A 19,109-nucleotide genomic window follows, 5' to 3' on the forward strand; every position below is an offset into this window, starting at 1 on the left:
CCAGCCATAAGTAATTCAGTTTCACATGGGTCTGAGCTGTCCAGGACTCAGGGGAATCTCACTTATCAGTGATAGATAGCTTTCAATGCTGGCAGAAGTAACCTGAACCTTGTTCCCAGCTCTTTGGAGAGAGCAGGAGCTCTGGAAGGCTCCTTTTGAAAGACTATGAAAGGATGGGGATCACATAGCTGATGTAGAGTAGATGTGGACCCTGGAGTGGACAAAATATTGATTTTTTCACTATTTCTCTGCAAAGGGAACAGCTTGGCTAGAGGCTGAAGCCAAAGTATACTTTACAGGATTGACTGTAAAGTCAGGAGATAAAGACCACTCTTGCAAAGCAGGGGAACAAACAAAGCTGACTATATAAGTATGTCTTCAGTTTCTTCTGATAGCACCATTCTACTACATGTAAACTTTGGAGCAGGACCTTCTACAATTCTTGAAACATTACCCATATGTGGTAGTTTGGGCTAGGCCTTCCTTGGTGACCAGTTTGTAGCCAAGGAAGGGTCCAGATTTACCCAGTATTCCCTACGATTTTTATGTAAGCCAGGCTATAAGAAGAAAGGAGGGAAGGCCTTCGCTCTCTTTCCTTCCAGCAGCTTGGAGGTGCAGGTTCCCTGCTGTTGAGTCTGCTGTGTTGGGGAGCGAGGCCTGGTTAGGCCTTGCTGACCTTGGGAGGCGGAGGTTGCCGGCGATTGTTCCAGAGCGACTCTCGGTTGTCCCAAGGAGAGTAGTGAGATATTTCTTTGCTAACTCTTTTAGTTGCTAGATATTGGGCTACTAATCGGGATATATATATATATATTTTATTTTGGTTTTGTTCTTTTTCCCTTCCCCTTTCCCGTTCCCTTGTGAAATTGTATATATATTTCAATTGTATATAACTGTAACATAAGTGTAAATATATATATATATATATTACTTTAGCTGTCTCTCTCTCATTTCGGGTTTTCTTGGTTGTTTTTATCCCTCTTCTCCCTGAGGTTTGGGGGCGGGGGGTGACGACTTCTTGTGGTAAGGTTTGGAGACTTGGCAGGGAGCCAGCTTCAAACCATATCACCATATTATCAATTGTACAATGTGTATTTTGGTAGTTTCAGGTATGGAACTGAGAGAGAACTGTTACATCTAGGGCAGGAAAGGTGTTTCATCAGATCTTTCTCAGGAGCCAGAAGCTGGGTAACTGCTCTCTTAAACATGTCTGGAGTTTGGCCATGTGACCTCTAAAATGAAAGTACTTACCACGAACTGAAAGTTGGAGACTGTCAAAAATTAACAGCTGCTGTGGACTGGGTGTGCAGGAACACAGATCCAGTACATCAGTCAGTGGATGGCACACCTACCTAGGAAAAAATGTCTAGAGTCAAGGGAAAGATGCTGTTAGATAATTCAGTACATTTGGGCCAGTTTTTGAAAGCTGATCATACTTTAAAGAGGAAGCTTGGTAAAAACCATAATAGAGAGAAAGGAAGGGTTATTTATTGTCCACCTCTGTATTACATACAGTTTGTATTTTTCCTGTAATGGGGATTTTCTAAAACATGTAATTTTTACTAAATTTAGAGTGATCTCTGTATCTTGGTGCAAAACAGGTGACTAGTCAATAAAGTCTGAGCAAAACTGAATTATATGGGAAAATTAAATATGACAGGAGTCAAAAAGGCATATAGTACTCTAAATGTACAATTTCACTGTATGTTTCTTTCTACTGTAGCAACCAGGGCACAAGGGCAGTACGAACATGTGGCCCTTTATTTGATCAAGGATAATAATCAACTAAGCCAAAAGGAAGGGAAGTAGATTTTCCTAGTTCAGCTGCTAATATAATCTTTTATGTGTTCCCAGTTGTGTAACCATTGCTCTGTGCAGCATTGTAACATAAACCCATTGTTAAATGGGAAAAAACTGTGTAAATAACAAAGAATCCAAATGTAGAGAAATGGTATTTGGTGTCACTTATTGTGCAATGAGCACAATATTTTACCTCCCCTATTTCAGATCCCAGCCCTGCTTTTGTCCTGTTTTGTCTGGTTATGCCTTCATTGGCAGGCTCAAGTCCTTGTAAGAAGGGATTCTGCTGAGCCTGGTAGTTGCTGCAAATGTCTGATGACCATGGAAGCAGTATAGTTTTTAGTAGGATCTCCTGCTTTCCCGATCTTTCACCATCCCAGTAATGCTGATTACTTGAGGTCTAATCATTAGCAATGATGCAGCATCTCTCTAGAGGATACAAATCCAGCAGTCCTTCCATTAAAGATATCTTCTCATCTTTGGTTGTGCAAGATACATCTCTTTTCCATCAGAGAAGTTTCAGCTAATGGCTAATTAGACATGCATTGATCCTGGCTGACACAACTACTGACCTAGTCCTAGTCTTTTATTTCAACTCTTAGCTGAAGATAATGACTATATCAGTGAACTCTTATTAATTTCAATAATAAGCATAGATACATTAAGGTCTTAAATCCATAATTAGTTCAGATTCATTGCTTCACGTTGGCTTGAACCTCAACCATAACTTCATATTCCAGAAATGCCAGCATCAGAAAATTGATAATGTGGCCTCCATCACCTAAAACTTTAAATTAGTTTCACTCATTTCTTCTAGACCTGGCTTTAACCTAAATGGCTCATCTTCTTTAATTTTCAAATGTAAATTTCAAATCAATTTGAAGTCTACTCTAAAGACCAGACCTTGAAGGAATCATACCTAGATCATCTGGTCTGACAGTAAGTTTTGTATAAGCTCAACAATCCCTGCTAAATGCAGAAACAACTCACTTTTACCTGCTCCTGCCCAAGTAAATCTTAGTTATAATTCTGACTACAATAGTAATCTATATTGTTCTCCCTGCATTCTGTTTTATCTAGAACTAAACATCGTTTGTGGATCTCTCTAAGCAGCAGCAGTAAGTTAAGCTTGATGGCCACTTCTAATTCTACTACTGTCTCATGGTTCCAGCTTCATGTTGACCCAGCTCCTGAAGTTAACCTTAATGCCAAAGCTAACTCAGGTTTAAGCTCCATCTTGAGTACATCACTAAGAAGAAAGCAAAGAACTTCCATGAATTAACTACATTAAGTTAAACACACCATGCAGACCCTTCTGGCAAGAGCCGTAAGCCAAACTCAGGTATTGCGCAGGCTCATCCAGCACAGTAGCCTGAATCCAAGACCATAAACTCAGACACAATAATACACAGGTTTTAGAAGTTATTTCACTGTGTTTTCACTACACATTTAAAGGTAAAGGCCAACTTTCTCGCTAATTTTGAGTTTGGAGTAATATTCCTGTGGTCCTACTTACCTTCAGGGTCAAAGAACTGTACTTCTCTTGCAACACGGATTCTGTGCTGCTAGGCATGGGCTCAAGGCACATGAGTAATTGTTTTTTCTCCAATATTGCTTCATCTTGGTCGATATAATTTGTATTAGAATAATTTTTACTTTAGAAGTGGAAGTTGATTTGACCCATTCATGCATCTCTTTTGCCTTTCCTAGAACCAGTTCAAATTCATTAATATCAATAAATAGATCAAAAGGATTTAATTTTTCATCTTACTTTCTCAGAAAAAAAAGCAAACCACCTTTTTTTTCCCCCTTAGGCAATATTCATTTGACACTGATTGTACTCAACATGTACAATTTTTAATCGTGGATTTTCAGGCATTTATATATTAAAAGCAATGCATTCACGAAAATTGCAACTGAACTGAGTAGTACAAGACCACCAACAGTCAACTCCATTGGTTCTTCATATTATTTACTGTAATGCTGTTGTACTACCAAAAGTAAAATCTTCCCATGGGGTATTCACAAAAGCTATGAGTTATTTCATTTCCCACAGACAAAACATTGAATTCTTCAAACTATATATTTGATCGAACTAATGGGTCATAAAATGGAAATTTCTCATTTGCTTTTGCTAGTTACAATTATGATGGGCTTGGTTTGTTCTGCAGAACTATGAGAGAATTCTCTCAACTGGTTATTTGAATATTAGAATATTTTTTATTGCTCCTTACTATTCATGATAAACTGTGATTTGCAACAGTGTGACACTTTATGCTACTTTCTATTCTGCAGCCTTCAGAAGAATCTGCACATTTAATGACATATGACTGTTTCTTAATTCAGAAAATGTGCAGATACAGTAATTTATGGGGAAAAAAAAACCACGAAAAAAACCAAAAAGCCCCAATGCAAAATGTCTCACATGAAAAAAGAAAATGACTGGAAGTTGTGCATATAAAACCCATATGAGAAATTAGGTATCATGAACAGTTCTTTTTATGTAGGGCCTAACAGACTAAGACCCTGTCTGCTAGTGATTGCCTACCTCCTCTAAATTCTACATATTGCTCTCACATAAATTCAACAGTCTGGAAGATTAAAGTGATTATTTGTGCCATGCCACTTGTCAGCAGAGGGAACCAAGCACTTCAGGATAGTGACATACCCCTTGTCCTAGTGGCGTATTCCTTACCTTTGCACTCCCCTTCCCCATCTTATCTCACTTGGAATGGGAGGGATCTCCTCTCCTGTCAGGGACTACAGGGGTGACCTGCATAGATAGAGGACCTTTTATAGGACTCATTTTAGAAGAAAATGTATCATGTTCTGAACAGTCATGAAGAAAGAACTCTTTTGCGCTACTTACTTCACTTGCTACAAAGCCTTGTCTAATAAATATTTTTTTTTAATAGTCTGTGTTACCACTACAAGTCATTGTGAATTTTTATAGAAACCAAAACTTTCTTACACCATTATAGCATTTTTGGTCACAGCATAAGTCTTCATCCTGGGCTAGGAAGCAATTGAGTTGAAGCAATTCAGTTGAATTACTGAACAATGGTGTCTCATTTCTACATAAATTTTTTCATATCAGGAATTACGCATGAGTTAGCCCAGTCAAAGTTTTTTATTACTTTTCTGCTGCAGTCAGGCTTCTCATGATAGAAAATACTAAAGGAAGTTATACAGAATTAGAAAGAAAGTATCATTCATTTTCTTCCACCAAAAAATGCTTACTCTCCAATTCCACAATATTCAGCATATATTCAATGTGCTGAATGGGAATATGGACATCAAATACCCTCAGAAGACTGGATTTAAATCCAAAACTGAATCTGCTGTTGGGACAACCAGATTAAAAAGTCAGACCTGTTATTTCATGAATATGTAGCAAGAAGTTTGTTTTGTGAGTGCATTCTCTGTCCTCTGTGATACCATTAACGAATGTTCTTAACCTGGCTTCTCCAGCCGCATACATAAATGCATGTTTGTGCACAGATTATCGTGGCACTTGTAAAATATTTTTTTATTAAAATAGCTATCTAAAGGGTTGCAATATTTTTTAATAAATTTTATTACTTTTGTTTTCAGTTTATACAGTTGCATTAAACCCATGAAAATTGGTGAACATATTTTTGTGGATTTCCATCAGCAGAAATTTTCGGCTCGTACCACAAGTAGTTCTGAAATCCCATGACATTTGGTGGCGTAGTTTTATTTCCTTCAGTTATTCAACTACAGTAGCAGGCTACTGAAATTAGTTAGCTTATGATATTTGCATGTTTTGTGGGTTTTATTTTAAGAGAAAGAGAAATAAAATACCCATAATAAGTTTTATTTATTTCCTGAGGACTTTCACTTACACAAGTAGGCACTAAACATTTGAAATAGACTTTCCAGAGCACAACAGTAAAAAACTTAAGAATTTGGCTTAGTTTCATTTAAAACTGTAAAAATTGACCTTGTAAACATTTCCATAGGAGGTAGGATACATACATTTGACAGTCTGTCAAATATGAGATAGTAAACAGTTACTCTGTGGTCCTAATAAATAATGAGCAACACAGGCATTAAATAAACCTTTTTATAAAAAAAAAACAAAAACAAAAACAAACAAACAAAAAAAGAAAGAAAATATATAAGTGAAAGACTAAAATAACATTTTTAATAAATTAGGAATAGATGCAATAATTTCTTTACAACTTAGTCTTGTTTGCAAGAATCAGTGGCTCTTTCTGCTTACCCTAAATTTCTGACTGAAAAGCTGTAATGGTGAGAACAATCCTGAGAGATTCACAAGCAGGACCCAATCTAAATATAGCTATTTTTTTATGTGTGGATGTCTGCTAATATCACTAAAACGGCTCCTCTAACACCTATATGTAATACTTTTATATTCCACCAACTTGAAAGGCATTGTCTTCATAGCTTTAATGTCTGGAGTTGGAAATTAAGCTTAAGGCACTGACATGTTTCTCCAAGTTAGGTTCCTCCAGCAGCTGCTCCCATGAAGACAGTGTTGATTGGTGGCAACGATGACACCATATCTCTGCTTGGTGGGCCATGGACCTCCAGATTTTCCTGAGAAGGGAACGGACCAGGTGTTCCATACATACATTGTGAAGAAGATGTGGTTTGTAAGTTTGAAGCTGTGGTGAAAAAAAATTTACCATCATTGCAAGTTTTCAGTCTATTGAATTTAACAGAAATTACAATCCATTTTCATTTGATGCAACCTCTTTTCTACCAGGCACATCATCTGAAGGATGGAAATTTCTGATCTTCTGTGCAAGGTTAACAGGTAAGTAGCGGGAAGATATAATCTTGTGGAGAAACAAACAGTGCCCTAGTTTGTATCTTCCATGCAACCCTTTTTGGAATGTGAGATCAAACTCAGCTGCCATTTGTATAAGGCATATACCAAAACAAACCCTTTGCAATCAGATATTTATGCCTAAAGTTCACTGTCAGTGGGAGCTTTGCCTAACACACTCTGTTGTTGAAGCACAGGATGGGGACTATACCACAGGAAGTATATACCTAGACACCTCTGACCCAGGGTTCCTTTGATCTGTTTGACAGTGAGGATCCTTAAGAGACCTTAGAAAAGCCCAGTCTGTTATTAGTTCACTTAATAGTTAGAAACTGTTTTCTAAACCAGATTTTTCTGCAATTCAGGCCAGTCATTCCACTCCTCATGGACAGTGGATCATAGACCTCCTTATGTGAGCAAAGAGTTATTAAACCAATTGTCCTGCAATTTTAAGGAAAACACATCTTATGATAAATCTGAAGTACTGAGTTATTTCATCTCTATATTGCATTTTATATCTTATATATGTGAGCTACGGTTTAATACTCAACACTTGCTAGAATACTATAAAGTTCATAGCTGTTCCTCAGTTGTTGGCTATACTTACGCATAGGGGTCCGGCAGACAATTGATGGTGAGGACTCTGTGTAGTATGAGCCCGTTTGTTTTCTTCCACTGTCATCCAAGATATTCAGCGGATCATGTATATCACTGTACGATGGCAGTGATCGAATGCTGCTTACACTGCTTATTACAGAAACATGCTGATCCACCATTGTTCCAAGTCTATGAGATTCTGAATAATTTATGCTGTTTCCATAATATCCTATTGAAAGAAGATTGAAAAAAAGATGAGTGAAACTACTGAGTAGGTTAGGAGCCTGTGATAACCTTGGACAAAAAGTACTTGAGAATAAGATTATTTATGTACACATACAGCCTAGTAACATTAGAAACATGTGCAAAGATTGACCCAAAATAGAGGTGGTAACAAGGAAACAAAAAGATGTTAAGGGTTCAGTCATGCCTTCAGCACAGAAAATTGCCCTTCCCTTCTAGATTCAGAATCAAACATAGCCTGCAATTGGTGGCTGTAAGAGACACCATGGGGAGCCCTATCCATAGTTCAGTGCTCCCTTTTGAAGCTCACAGCCAAGGAAGGTATACATGGAAAGAAAATCTGCAGGGTAATACGGACTTACTGCATATACAAATCCATATAAAAGCAACGTTTCCACTGCGTCTTTCCTCCAGCAGAGGGAGATGGAGGGCCAAAGTCTTAAACTATTGCTAATGCACATTTTTATACTTTGTTTCATCATCCTGACCCTGTGACTAGAATGGTCCATTATGCTGATCCCAGAGGTAAACTATCTTGTGTCTGCTCTGTTTCATAGTAGATTTTTGGGGGGGCTTTTCAAGAGATCATTAAACGACAAGGCCATGCTGCTTTTGCGTCCTTTGTGCAAGACATGGTGATGATACAAAAGGAAGATTAGCATAGGTCAGCAGATGCATTTGAGGTCAAATTAGGATTCAACAGAAGAAAATAAATCCTTAAGTAGATTATTAAACTGTTTTACACCTTTGTGTGTCATCAGAGAAGTGGAAAACAGGAATGTATAAATAAGAGTTGAAATGCATCTTTCATAGAAAAGTGGAGAAAAAGTATTTTACTCCATCAAGGAAAGAGAAACAGAAGGGAAAAAGAAAATATATATTAATACCATTGGAAGCATTAGCAGGATATGCTGCTCCTGGACATGTAGGCACTGAGTTGTTCAAGAAATTGAAACTCCCAGTATTCAGAAACTGCATATTGTGTGTGTCCTGAGACATGTTTGAGGGACCATAGCTGGAAGGGGATCTGGCATTGTATGGAGACACAGCACAACTGTTGCTGAAGTAGTCTCTGGAGAACTGCTGTTCACTGAAGGCGTTGAATCGGCTGTGCTCTGCTCTGTGGTCGTAAGCTCCTGAAGTGGAATGGGCTTGTGTTCTGAACATAGCCTGGTAATTGGAATTGCTTCCGTAGTAATTCTGATTAGTTTGTGACAAAGTCTGATAAAGCGGTTCTGAGTAAGAAGAGCACTGTGAATGTGTCGATAACACGGGACCTACACTTGGAGGTCTCACAGCCATTGGCCCCTGGTTGATAACACTTCCTCGGCTGACCATGGCTGGTGAAATAGGTGGAGTCATGAGGTGGCCAGTGCTTTGAGACAGCTCCATTTGATCTGGAATAAATAAACATTAGCCATGATTAGCACCCATACTGCAGTACTGCTGTTAAGGCACTAACCCTCTAGCGAAGTGTACATTACTATTTGAAACTTTTACAAAAGATGTACATTAGCCCCCACCTATACAACTCACAGCTTTTAATCCTTGGCTACAGGCTATAAAGCTTCCCCCTTTCATTCTCCAGCTTGGAGATGCTCCATTCAGTGGGAAACTCCAGCAGTTACAATCCTTTTGTGCTCCAGATGTTACTGTTCATTCTCTCCTCATAAGAAGCTCACCAAGCCAAGAGGTATAAGATAGTTTACCACTTTTCCAAGAGGAACTATTACTGGCAGGGTAATTACAATTGCTGACTTCTGTAAATCACAGAAGGTGAGCTCATGAAATGTTGTTTATAAGAGGTCTTTATAAATGCATGTGGTCATTGCCCCTTCTACAGCAACATGTTACTGTGAACTGAAAGACTAACAAGCAAATTGGGAAGGAGAAGCTGGAAGAGTTGATACATACCTGTCAGCTGCATGTTCTCGCTGTCTCCAGTGGTGAAGGAGTTCAGACCAGAAGGTATGCTGCTGGGCTGGCTAGCCGACAAGGACACATAGGTTTGCTCTGCTAGACACTCATTCTTTACTGAAGTGTCACTGGGCAAAGGAGCAGCTTTGTTACGATTTGCTAGGAAGCAAGAGCTTGGTGATGCAGTGAAGGTGGCTTTGCTTGCATCTGAAGGAGTAAATCAAAACTCCTGTTGGTTGTTATGTATGCTCATTGCACATAAATTTACTGCTAGCATATAGACAGCATATGAGCTGCCCAATTTGTTTGTATCTTTGGTTGATTATTCTAAAACCCTGTGAAGTCTGCGTATTTTGCACATAGGCAATGAATACAAATATTGCTCCAGTCTTGATCTTCCTGATGAAAGTGTTGGTATCATTTTCCCTGACCACAGATCTATATCGCACAGTATCAGCTCTTTAACTGAAGTTGTCGTAGTGAAGGTATGAATCAGATTTATTCCCTTGAAGTAAATTTCAACAATGAAGCAAAGTAAATTGCACTAAGAGTGAATCAGGCTCAACACTTCATCCTAAAGAATTAACAATGGGAACTTTAGAATGCTCGAACTGTTTCATGTTGGTATCTAGAGAAAAGCATTTGTTATACTCAATAATTCTTTAGTTTTCTGCAGATTATTGATAAAGTCAGTTCTGTTATTCTGCAGTGGAAACCATGATTCTACCTTATGGTTTCCAGTATTTCACCTAAATACCCAAGGATAAGGTAACTGGCACATAGGACAGGTTTTTCTCTTGGAGGCTGAACTAAAAGAAGTGCAGCACCTACTGTCAGACAAAGTCTATGCAAGTTTCTTTCAACAAAGTGCAGATTTAGAGTTGATTGCTGGTGCTAATGTTAATAAAGAAAAATTCTGCAGAACTCACTGAAGTTTCACTGTTTTTTTAAGGATTAACTTGGACCAGAACTTGATCCAAATACATCTTCATTCTTTTGATAGCAAAGAACTTGGAGCATATAACTTCAAGTTGTCTAACTTGGAAGAAGTCTGGTAGATGGAAAATGTTAAGGATACTGTTTTAAAATAATTTTATTTCTCTTTCACATAGTAGTACTTCATCCAGATGATAAACAGGGCTCCAAACTTTTGTTCCAACATTGCAGGGATATTTGCATTTTGGTAACATTTCATACATTCCCAGTTCAAGATGTAATTACATATTTAGGCTTTGGAGAAAAACTGGATTAGGAATTCCTGCCCTTTCTGCTGCTTATACCTGTTTTCACATTTCAGCTCATGGCTCTTCGGATGTACCTACAAGTATATGTTGCTTTCAAGCAAATTTCAGTGATCCATTGTATTCATAGGCCCACAAAACATTATGAAGTGAACCATGCTGGGAAGGTGTGAATGAATTGCTGAGTGAATGGTCACAAACTTTTCAGGTGAATTTGACCATGTTGCATATAACTACAACTTCAGGAAAACAGAGTAAACTTGCTTCTGTTTAAAGTTAAACAAATACATCAATTTCTAAAAGTACAGAAGTATATGCAAAAGGACCAAGCTCTAGTTACCTAAATTCTTCATGTATTTGTCCAGTAGATTCTGGAGTTCTTGTTCTTTGTCATTGTTGAACTGTGTCTCCATGGCAAGCAGGATGTACTCATCTAGTAACATGCGGATCAAATGAAAAGAACCTTTTGGAAGAGAAAGAGAGAGAGTAGCTGAGTTATCTTTGTGACCATCTCTCTCTATTCTACAAGAAGCCAGGGAAACAAACAAATAATTGTGGACTTTAAATGACCTGGCAAGACCAACAAGGAATAGTGCCTAAATTCTAGCTCTAATCTCTCTTTGCACTGGCCCACCTGGCTCAATTGTTTACTGTCCTGTAGGCTATTTGACCACTAATTACATCAAAGAAAAATACTGATGAAAGTGAGACATGCTTTAGACTTGAAGAGGGCACACAGTGGAGTAGATAAGGCCGAAGTCTGCTAGAATGCCTCTGCTCTATTTCTGTTTGTCTTGTGCTAAATAACCAGACAATAACTGGTGAAGTCTTTGACCTTATTTCAAGGATATATCACATTAAAAAGCGTGTGTCCCTAACAGCCATTTCAAATACCCTCTGAATTTTAAATAACAATGTACCTATGACTAAATTTAGGAAATTATGTACTAGAGTTAGTTTCACTTGGTCTACCATCTACCATTTTATAAAAGATTCTTCCTGAATGTTCCCAAAAATGTAAATATTCCTAAAGATGGATGTGTGAGCCTTGAATTTTAAAAGCCAGAAACACTGTTGAATTGATAATCTGCTGATCCCGGAATTAAATGTGTGGTGACTGCCAAATTTCTTTTGCTTTTATTAAAACATATCATGGACAAATCTTCTACAAAACAGTAATTTTTTACCAAACTTGATCCACAGGTAAAACTAATAATTTAAATCTTCTGTCTCCTATACTGAGCTATGCAGTTACACTTCCATTGCCATATTAAAGCAAACAAAGCTTTTACCACTTAAATGACAAAGCAGTATCAAACAGCAATTAAAAATGTTTTAAAAATGAACATGTGACACAGGTCACCACCAAAATATTGCTAGCATTTAACATGAAATGTTAGTTTGAAAAACACATTACACAGCATTTGTGGCTTTGATCAAAGCATCTTTAGATTAGAACCGGTTCCTCTGTTCCAGAAAGCTGGTAAATACTGGCATATATGTACAAAATACGATTGTTTTTTAATGATCAGGTACCAAAACTTGATGCGTTGTTTAGGGTTAGATTATGCATCACTCGAGCACCAAAAAAGCTCCATTTCAGAAGGAAGTCTTGAGCTCTCTTCTTTAAAGACCTCCCATTTTGCTTGCTTGCCTGAAAGAAAATAGTAAAATACTGTTAAATATGGTAACCTGCTTTCTGCACACAGGAGAGAAGAACTCAATATGTTTGAGAGTTCAGTGTGGCAGAGTGAATCAAGTTGCTTGATTGACAGTATCTTCTTAATGTGTGTCCTAATGTGGTAAAAAAGAGCAAGATTCTCCCTTTTCAGTGCAGAGTTCGTAGAATGTCAATGTTTGATGAACAAACTGCTTACTGCTTGGGCCTTGATATGCCCTGAAGGTACATAGATTACCTCATATTCTAGTACTAAAGGTGCCAAGGTGTTCTATAAATATAAGGCAGAAAGAAAGAAAGAAACCCCCCCCTCCTTCTGGCACTATGTTATTCCGCATAAAGAGGGAATAGAAATTAGTCCTTGTACTTCAATTTAATCTGTATAATACTGGCCAGACTTTCTCTTACAGAATGGTATGTTTACTATCATGATGATCAAAGTGATGCTTTTAATATTGCTCATTTCATACTGTCACTTTGTTCTGGCAGTGATTTGTTCGTGTAGTAACATATGCCCTGTTACTTTCTCAAACACCAAGCAGAAAGAAGTTGTTGTGCGAGTTTGACAGTAGCCACATTTTAGCATGAACAGAAGGCAGACAGCAATGGAAGGATTGCATGTTCTGTCAATTATTAGCTTCTGCTTAGTTGACCTAGCTTCATATCAGAACTTGTTGGTATTTCTCCTCTTAACTACAGGAAAGCAATGGTAGGAACCTTACTTGTTAACTTTAATAATACAGAAGCACATAGTAGATGCTGAATGGAAAAGTGCTTCACCTTTTCTGCCTGACTTGTTTTATCAGAAATTTTCTTCTGAAATTGTGGAATGAATTTTAGACCATAATCATTCAGTTCTAAAATAAATTGAGATTGCTCAGCTTCAGTGGGAGTTTTTTGACTAGGGACTTGTGTGTAGATAAGGACTTGCTTTGGCTATGCTGCCCTGAATCATCCAGAGCTCCTCATTGTGCTGTTCACATATGTCAGCAAATGTTAAGAAACTCAGAATACTTTAAAAAGAAAGAAACTATCACTGTCTCCATTGAAATTTGGGAAAACAGGCAAAAAAAGGAAAAATGGCATGCCCATGGTTTTCCTGTACCTGGCAGTCACTCTTCTGCCAGCCAGTCAATGCTAACTGCACTGTCTCATCCTTTTACATCCACTCATATCAAGATGCCACCTAAAATGATGGATAAATTATTACATTTCCAGATAGAACAAATCTGATGAGGAGACCTGGGTTCAACTATTAGCAAGCAATGTGTAACATCTTATTCTGCTAGTTTACAGTTATTAGAGTCACAAATTGGTTAGATATCTCTTACTTGAGATATAACTCAGAACTCCTTTATTTTGTTCTGAGCTGTAGTATATTAATCCCTGTATAACTACATGCATATAAAATAGTTGTGATGATAATGCATCTTGTAAATTGGAGCCGGGCGGGGGAATCCCATCAAAACCATCAATTACTGTGTTCAGCACCTTACAATGCTACGAAACTGTATCTTTCATCCTGGTATGTAGAAATCCTTCTGGAGGTTGGCTACTTCTGAATCCACCTGCTGCAGTAACTTATATCACATGCGGTACCAACCAAATGCCATGAAAGAAAGAATTGCTTCTCTAAGGAATAACTTTTGCTCACCTTACTCACTGAGAAATACCTCTGTGATTCTGCATGCACACAGAATCTGGAAGGGTTTCTTTCATGTAAAGTTTATGAAAGTGTTGACTTTACTGTTTTAGTTACAGTATTTCTTAATTGGTCACACATGCAAGATTGTTCAACAGGCTCAACATGATTAATTAGATCTAACAGCACTGGAATCTTTCACACTTCCCTGTTACAGCAAGGAGATGGGGTAGAGATGAGAATCCCATGTGGGAAACCGATAGAACTGCATAAGGGTCTATGTAAGGAGTAAGGGGAGTAGGATTTGTTCTTGGGTCAGGCAGAACATTTGAAAGGTACCTTGATAACCCTTTGCTCAACCACAGTATCCAACCATTCAATAAATGATTCCACAGTGGCATTCTTCTTTAGAAGGTCCTTCAGTTCTTGGAACACTGTAATAGAGTCATCTACCATGTAAAAAGGAGAACATATCATTGCACACTATTCTGAACACAAAAAAAAGCCACTCACCAGCCATATGACAATATTGTAGCATGGAAAGGAAAAGCAAAGAATTAGAGCCATGAAGAAATAAGTAATTCCCCAGCAAAGCAAGCAGACACACATCCATCAGTCATATATACTTTAATTACTTAAGCATTATAATGACACGGGCTGTAAGACAATGAAGTTTCACAAGAAAATAAAACCAAAAGAAGATTAGATTTTTCATTCCTTTTAAGATTCAACCTTGAAAACCTTTCTAATACTAAGTTTATTAGTAAAGTTTTATCTGTAATGTGTCAGATTTGTAGTGTCTTAAGTTTCCCTTAAATCTTACATGTTTCTCACTATGTTATGCAAAGTTAACTTCCTCAATTCCCATTTTCAAAAAAGTGCCTGAGTGACCAGTTATTTCTCTTCTCCTTTTCTTTTTTAACCAGTGTGAAAGAAGACAAAGAATAAAATAAAAAACAACTACACAAAAAGTAGAGAATGGGCAACTCAAAAATGTGAATAGGATTATGAACCATTAAAGAGAACAAACATTCATTATCAAAGTAATAATATTTAGAGGACAACACATTGCTATTCCTTTCAGCTCTCTTAACTCTGATCAACATCACTCTTATGACAAAAGGTATCTTTTTAATGAAAAGGCTATATCTATTTTTCAACAACTGGTATGTATTTGAAAATTAACACCCTCAGAATTTATACTTCGCTCTGTTCTGTGTATGAAAATAGCTGCCGCACTAAAGAGAAAATCATTTATCTAAGATCAACTTGCATCAAAAAAACCCCATTCATAAAAAAAATTAAAATATTCATTACATTAAGCCATAATGACATGGAATTTTTGAGACATCTTTCAGGAATTGATCTGTGCTAATATCCACATTTAATTACATCAAAATTTCAAAAGAGATTTGGTTGCACTTAGCAACTGACATGTAAATTAATTTTTCAGCAACCATTTAAAGTCATCTAGCTGGGATGACTTCCCAGTACAAGCTTTCTTAAGCTACTGAAGTTAACAGTGTACTAGATTACAGAATGCAGTGTCTATGTGTGCCTTGTCTCAGTCAGTCCAAGTAAAATAGTATGGCATGGAATGAAATAGTGAATTATAATGATACAAATTAGTATCACCATGGACTTACATTCACTGTAGACCTCCCCATCAGAGTCTGTGCTCCCCGAGACTGCAAGGAGTGCCTGAGAACCAATACTATTCAAATCAACTTTTTCAATATCTGACACCATGGAATTCACCACATGCTGATCAAACAGTGCTGGCCGAGCAATCTGTAAAAGAAAGCAAGGTAAAATGTGGCTGTGGTTTAGCCACATCAGGCAGCTAAGCACCACATGGCCACTCAGTCACTCCCTACCCTGTCACAGAATGGGAGAGAGAATTGAAAAAGTAAGAAAACTTGTGGGTTGAGGTAAAAACAGTTTAATAATTTTTAAAAAGAAAAAATTAAAACAATAACAATAATAATAAAAAGTAAACAAACAAACAAAACCAGAGAAAAATACAGTCCAAGACAGACAAGTGATGCAAATGAAGACAACTGCTCATCAACTGACTGATGCCCAGTCAACTGCCCAAGCAGTGGTCCCCTGCCAAACTTCCCCCTAGTTTTATTGCTGATCATGATGCCATATGATATAGAAAGTCCCTGTAGTTAGCTGGGATGAGCTGTCCCAGCTGTGTCCACTCCCATCAACCTGTGCACCTCCAACCTACTCTCTGGCAGGGCAGTGTGAGAAGCCAAAAAGGCCTTGACTCTATGTAAACACTGCTCAGCAGTAGCTAAAACATCCCTGAATTATTGACAGTGTCCAGTACAAATCCAACATATAGACCCATACTAGCTACAATGAACAAAATTAACTATATCCCAGCCAAAACCAGGACAGACTCACACCTGGGGATCACCTTAAGTTTAATTTTACTATCATGGCTGGATTTTTTCACAGATCAGATAAGATAATGTTTCCCTTTCATCAGACTTCTAATGCTCTTCTAATGTGCCTTCCTATCAGATCATCTTCACAGTATCACCCATGTGCTACTTTTGTCTTAATATTTGTGAAAGAGAAAACCAAGTCAGGATGAATATATGGTGCATTTATAGTCATTCATGAGGACAACCACCTCAAAGCCCAAGCTGTTAGCAGTGAGCAATGCTCAAAAGGCATTGTATCCTTCTGTATAATCTATAAAACCATCACCTGGAGGTGACTCCTAGTTGCAGATACCTGCAGCCGGACAACACAGCCTTGGAGTCCCCAACTCCCTGTCACTCCCATGTTCCCTTTTTGCTCAAAACTCAAACAGAAATAAGCTCACTAAAAAACATCATGGACAAGACAGCAAACCTTTGCTAAGCAAGAAGATCATCTGAAATTTTCCAGTTTGGAACTAAACCAAATACACACGTATTCCACTTCATCATTTGATTGCCAAAAATTGCAGTGATGGCTGTTCATTATAACCATGGTCTTTGCTATCTTTTCTACTACAAAAATTGGAAGTTTTGGTCAGATCTATTTATGGTCACTTCCTTCTTTCATGGTTAAAAGTACAAGATGTAAGTCTTCCATGGCTGAAGGTCAACCTTGAAAAAATAATGCATTATATCTCATGGCCAGAAAGCTACACTGAATATAACTAACAAATTTTTGATGTATAGTCTTATTCTGTTTACCTGTGCTAGGTGTAAGAATGACGTCTGTCGTTTCAGGGAGGAAACAAATCTTCTTGCAATAGGCAATTTCTTATCTGTCAGGTTTTCTGGTAGATTTTCTAAAGAGGAAACAACCCACTGTTCCCAGTTTTTCGCAAAATTCCTTATATCTGCCAGTAAACTATAAAAAAAACAAAACAAAACATGGTTTAGAGAATCACCAATAAAAATTGTCTTGCATTAGTTTAAATAATTGGGTTTCAATCTATGACTAACTTATCTATGAATTACTCCTCAGGTATTACCAAAAGGAAACAGGAAATGACCAATCATTTAGCTAAAACTGAAAATATATTGATCTGTACCTCCTCAAGAAAAATTGTAAGCCAATTGGGACATTAAAATACTGTGTAATATTTTAAAGTTGTCCTATAGGTGTCCTCAGAGCTGACAGTATTTTGTCATACATACTCTACTGTTCTAAAAATGAGTGTAAATACTGTGAGGATATAGAATTACTGCTATTTACTTGGAATATGCCTAAAAGCCAGAATGTATTGTGATTATTGTCAAATACCTACCTTTCTGGCATTTCTTGCATTGTTGCAGGGATGAGTACATCTGTAAGAACCTTCAAAAAGTTAACAGAAAATTATATCAAGCTTCCACTGGCCATTCATTCATTCATTCATGTCTGTCGTGCCTACTTAGATTGTAAAGTTATAAGTACAGAATTTTTTTACAGAATAAAGCCATTTAAGCTATTGGCCAGATATTTATATACCTAGATTTTTCCAGTCACTATTACATAGGAACATATGAGATATTTATATACTGATAGCTCCCATTCTTAATGTATGTCAGCATACCGGTAAAACAAGAAAAAAAACAAGACATCCTATCCCACATGTCCTCCAGTAGGGAAATCAGTAGAAGTGAGGTGCATGTACACTTCAGCTTTTCTAGCATCACCAAGTCTCTGTAAAGCAGATACTCAAGCATCTCCCAAGTCTTTGAGTGCTGTTGACTCTTCTTTCTGCCAAACTGGACATGGCACTGAAAGCATTCAGAGTTCAGCCATAGTACCCTGTAGCTAAGTATGGTGTGGAACTCTTTTTGCAAAAAATGTGCCATCTGGCGTGGCCTTTGGGGAATGTTATTGTGGAGGGCAAAGTTGTTAGCCTATATCACAAAAATCTCTTTTCACTGTTAATGTAAATGGTTTGTTAACAATCCAATGTAATTCCTCTTTCCTTTTGTCACTGTGCTGTCAAGAACATCTAACATGATTATTAATAAGAAATAGTGAGAGACAAAGAAGAGGCACAATGGTAAATTTATGAACTTTTGAGAAACTCTGTCTTATTCAATTTATAACATTAAATCTTTATCATGAATAAAGTTAATATTGAATCTATTGAGACAGCACATTTAGAGCAGGAAAAAACTCATAAACTCAAAGTACAATGTAATCACTACAAGTAAATGAGGCTTAATGGCTCATCTCCTGGGTAGTAATTATGATTCTCAATGCTAATTACCTTTACTTCCGTGTGGTAACTAAAACACTTCTTCTTACTTCACAGATTGTTATGCTTCTAAGAAATACATATTTTCATCATTTCTGGATTTTTCCCCATATTTTTGGACAGTAAAGAATGACAAATAGATTACAATAGGGCATCAGGGCTAAACAGCCCCAAGTCTCTTGCTTTGACAGGTTGATGTTTACTGTTATGCCAATAGTTATTTCTTCCCATCAATATGTGATATGAAATCTGTTAGAGAGACATCTGTATGACAATCCTTTTCTATTTCTATGACATATCCTATCAGAGGAGCTTAAAGTACTTTGCAGCTATTAAATAATGATCTGATCTGACTTTTGAAACGAAAATCTTAGGAAACTTTGGTGACATTATTTATTTATTTTTTTATTTTTCCCCCAGTGCACTATCATCTAATCCAGACCTTACAACACTCATAAGTTTCACTTTGT

General features: G+C 37.3%; 1 protein-coding gene across 1 annotated transcript in view; it reads right to left on the bottom strand.

Moving 5' to 3' along the window:
• Positions 1–5,313: 5,313 nt before the first annotated feature.
• Positions 5,314–19,109, bottom strand: part of RFX6 (regulatory factor X6) — a 35,566-nt gene continuing 21,770 nt past the window's right edge. Inside the window, exons 10-19 of the mRNA XM_064649698.1 lie at positions 17,692–17,741; positions 17,132–17,291; positions 15,578–15,722; positions 14,271–14,380; positions 12,148–12,265; positions 10,952–11,074; positions 9,368–9,577; positions 8,341–8,850; positions 7,221–7,439; positions 5,314–6,449 (exon numbers count right to left, since the gene is read on the bottom strand). Of these exons, the coding sequence (XP_064505768.1) occupies positions 6,283–6,449; positions 7,221–7,439; positions 8,341–8,850; positions 9,368–9,577; positions 10,952–11,074; positions 12,148–12,265; positions 14,271–14,380; positions 15,578–15,722; positions 17,132–17,291; positions 17,692–17,741 (1,812 nt within the window). The 3' untranslated portion in view covers positions 5,314–6,282. The remainder of the gene's footprint in view (positions 6,450–7,220; positions 7,440–8,340; positions 8,851–9,367; positions 9,578–10,951; positions 11,075–12,147; positions 12,266–14,270; positions 14,381–15,577; positions 15,723–17,131; positions 17,292–17,691; positions 17,742–19,109) is intronic.

The sequence above is a fragment of the Pseudopipra pipra genome, chromosome 3, assembly GCF_036250125.1.
Source record: "Pseudopipra pipra isolate bDixPip1 chromosome 3, bDixPip1.hap1, whole genome shotgun sequence".
NCBI classification, from domain to species: Eukaryota; Metazoa; Chordata; class Aves; order Passeriformes; family Pipridae; genus Pseudopipra; species Pseudopipra pipra.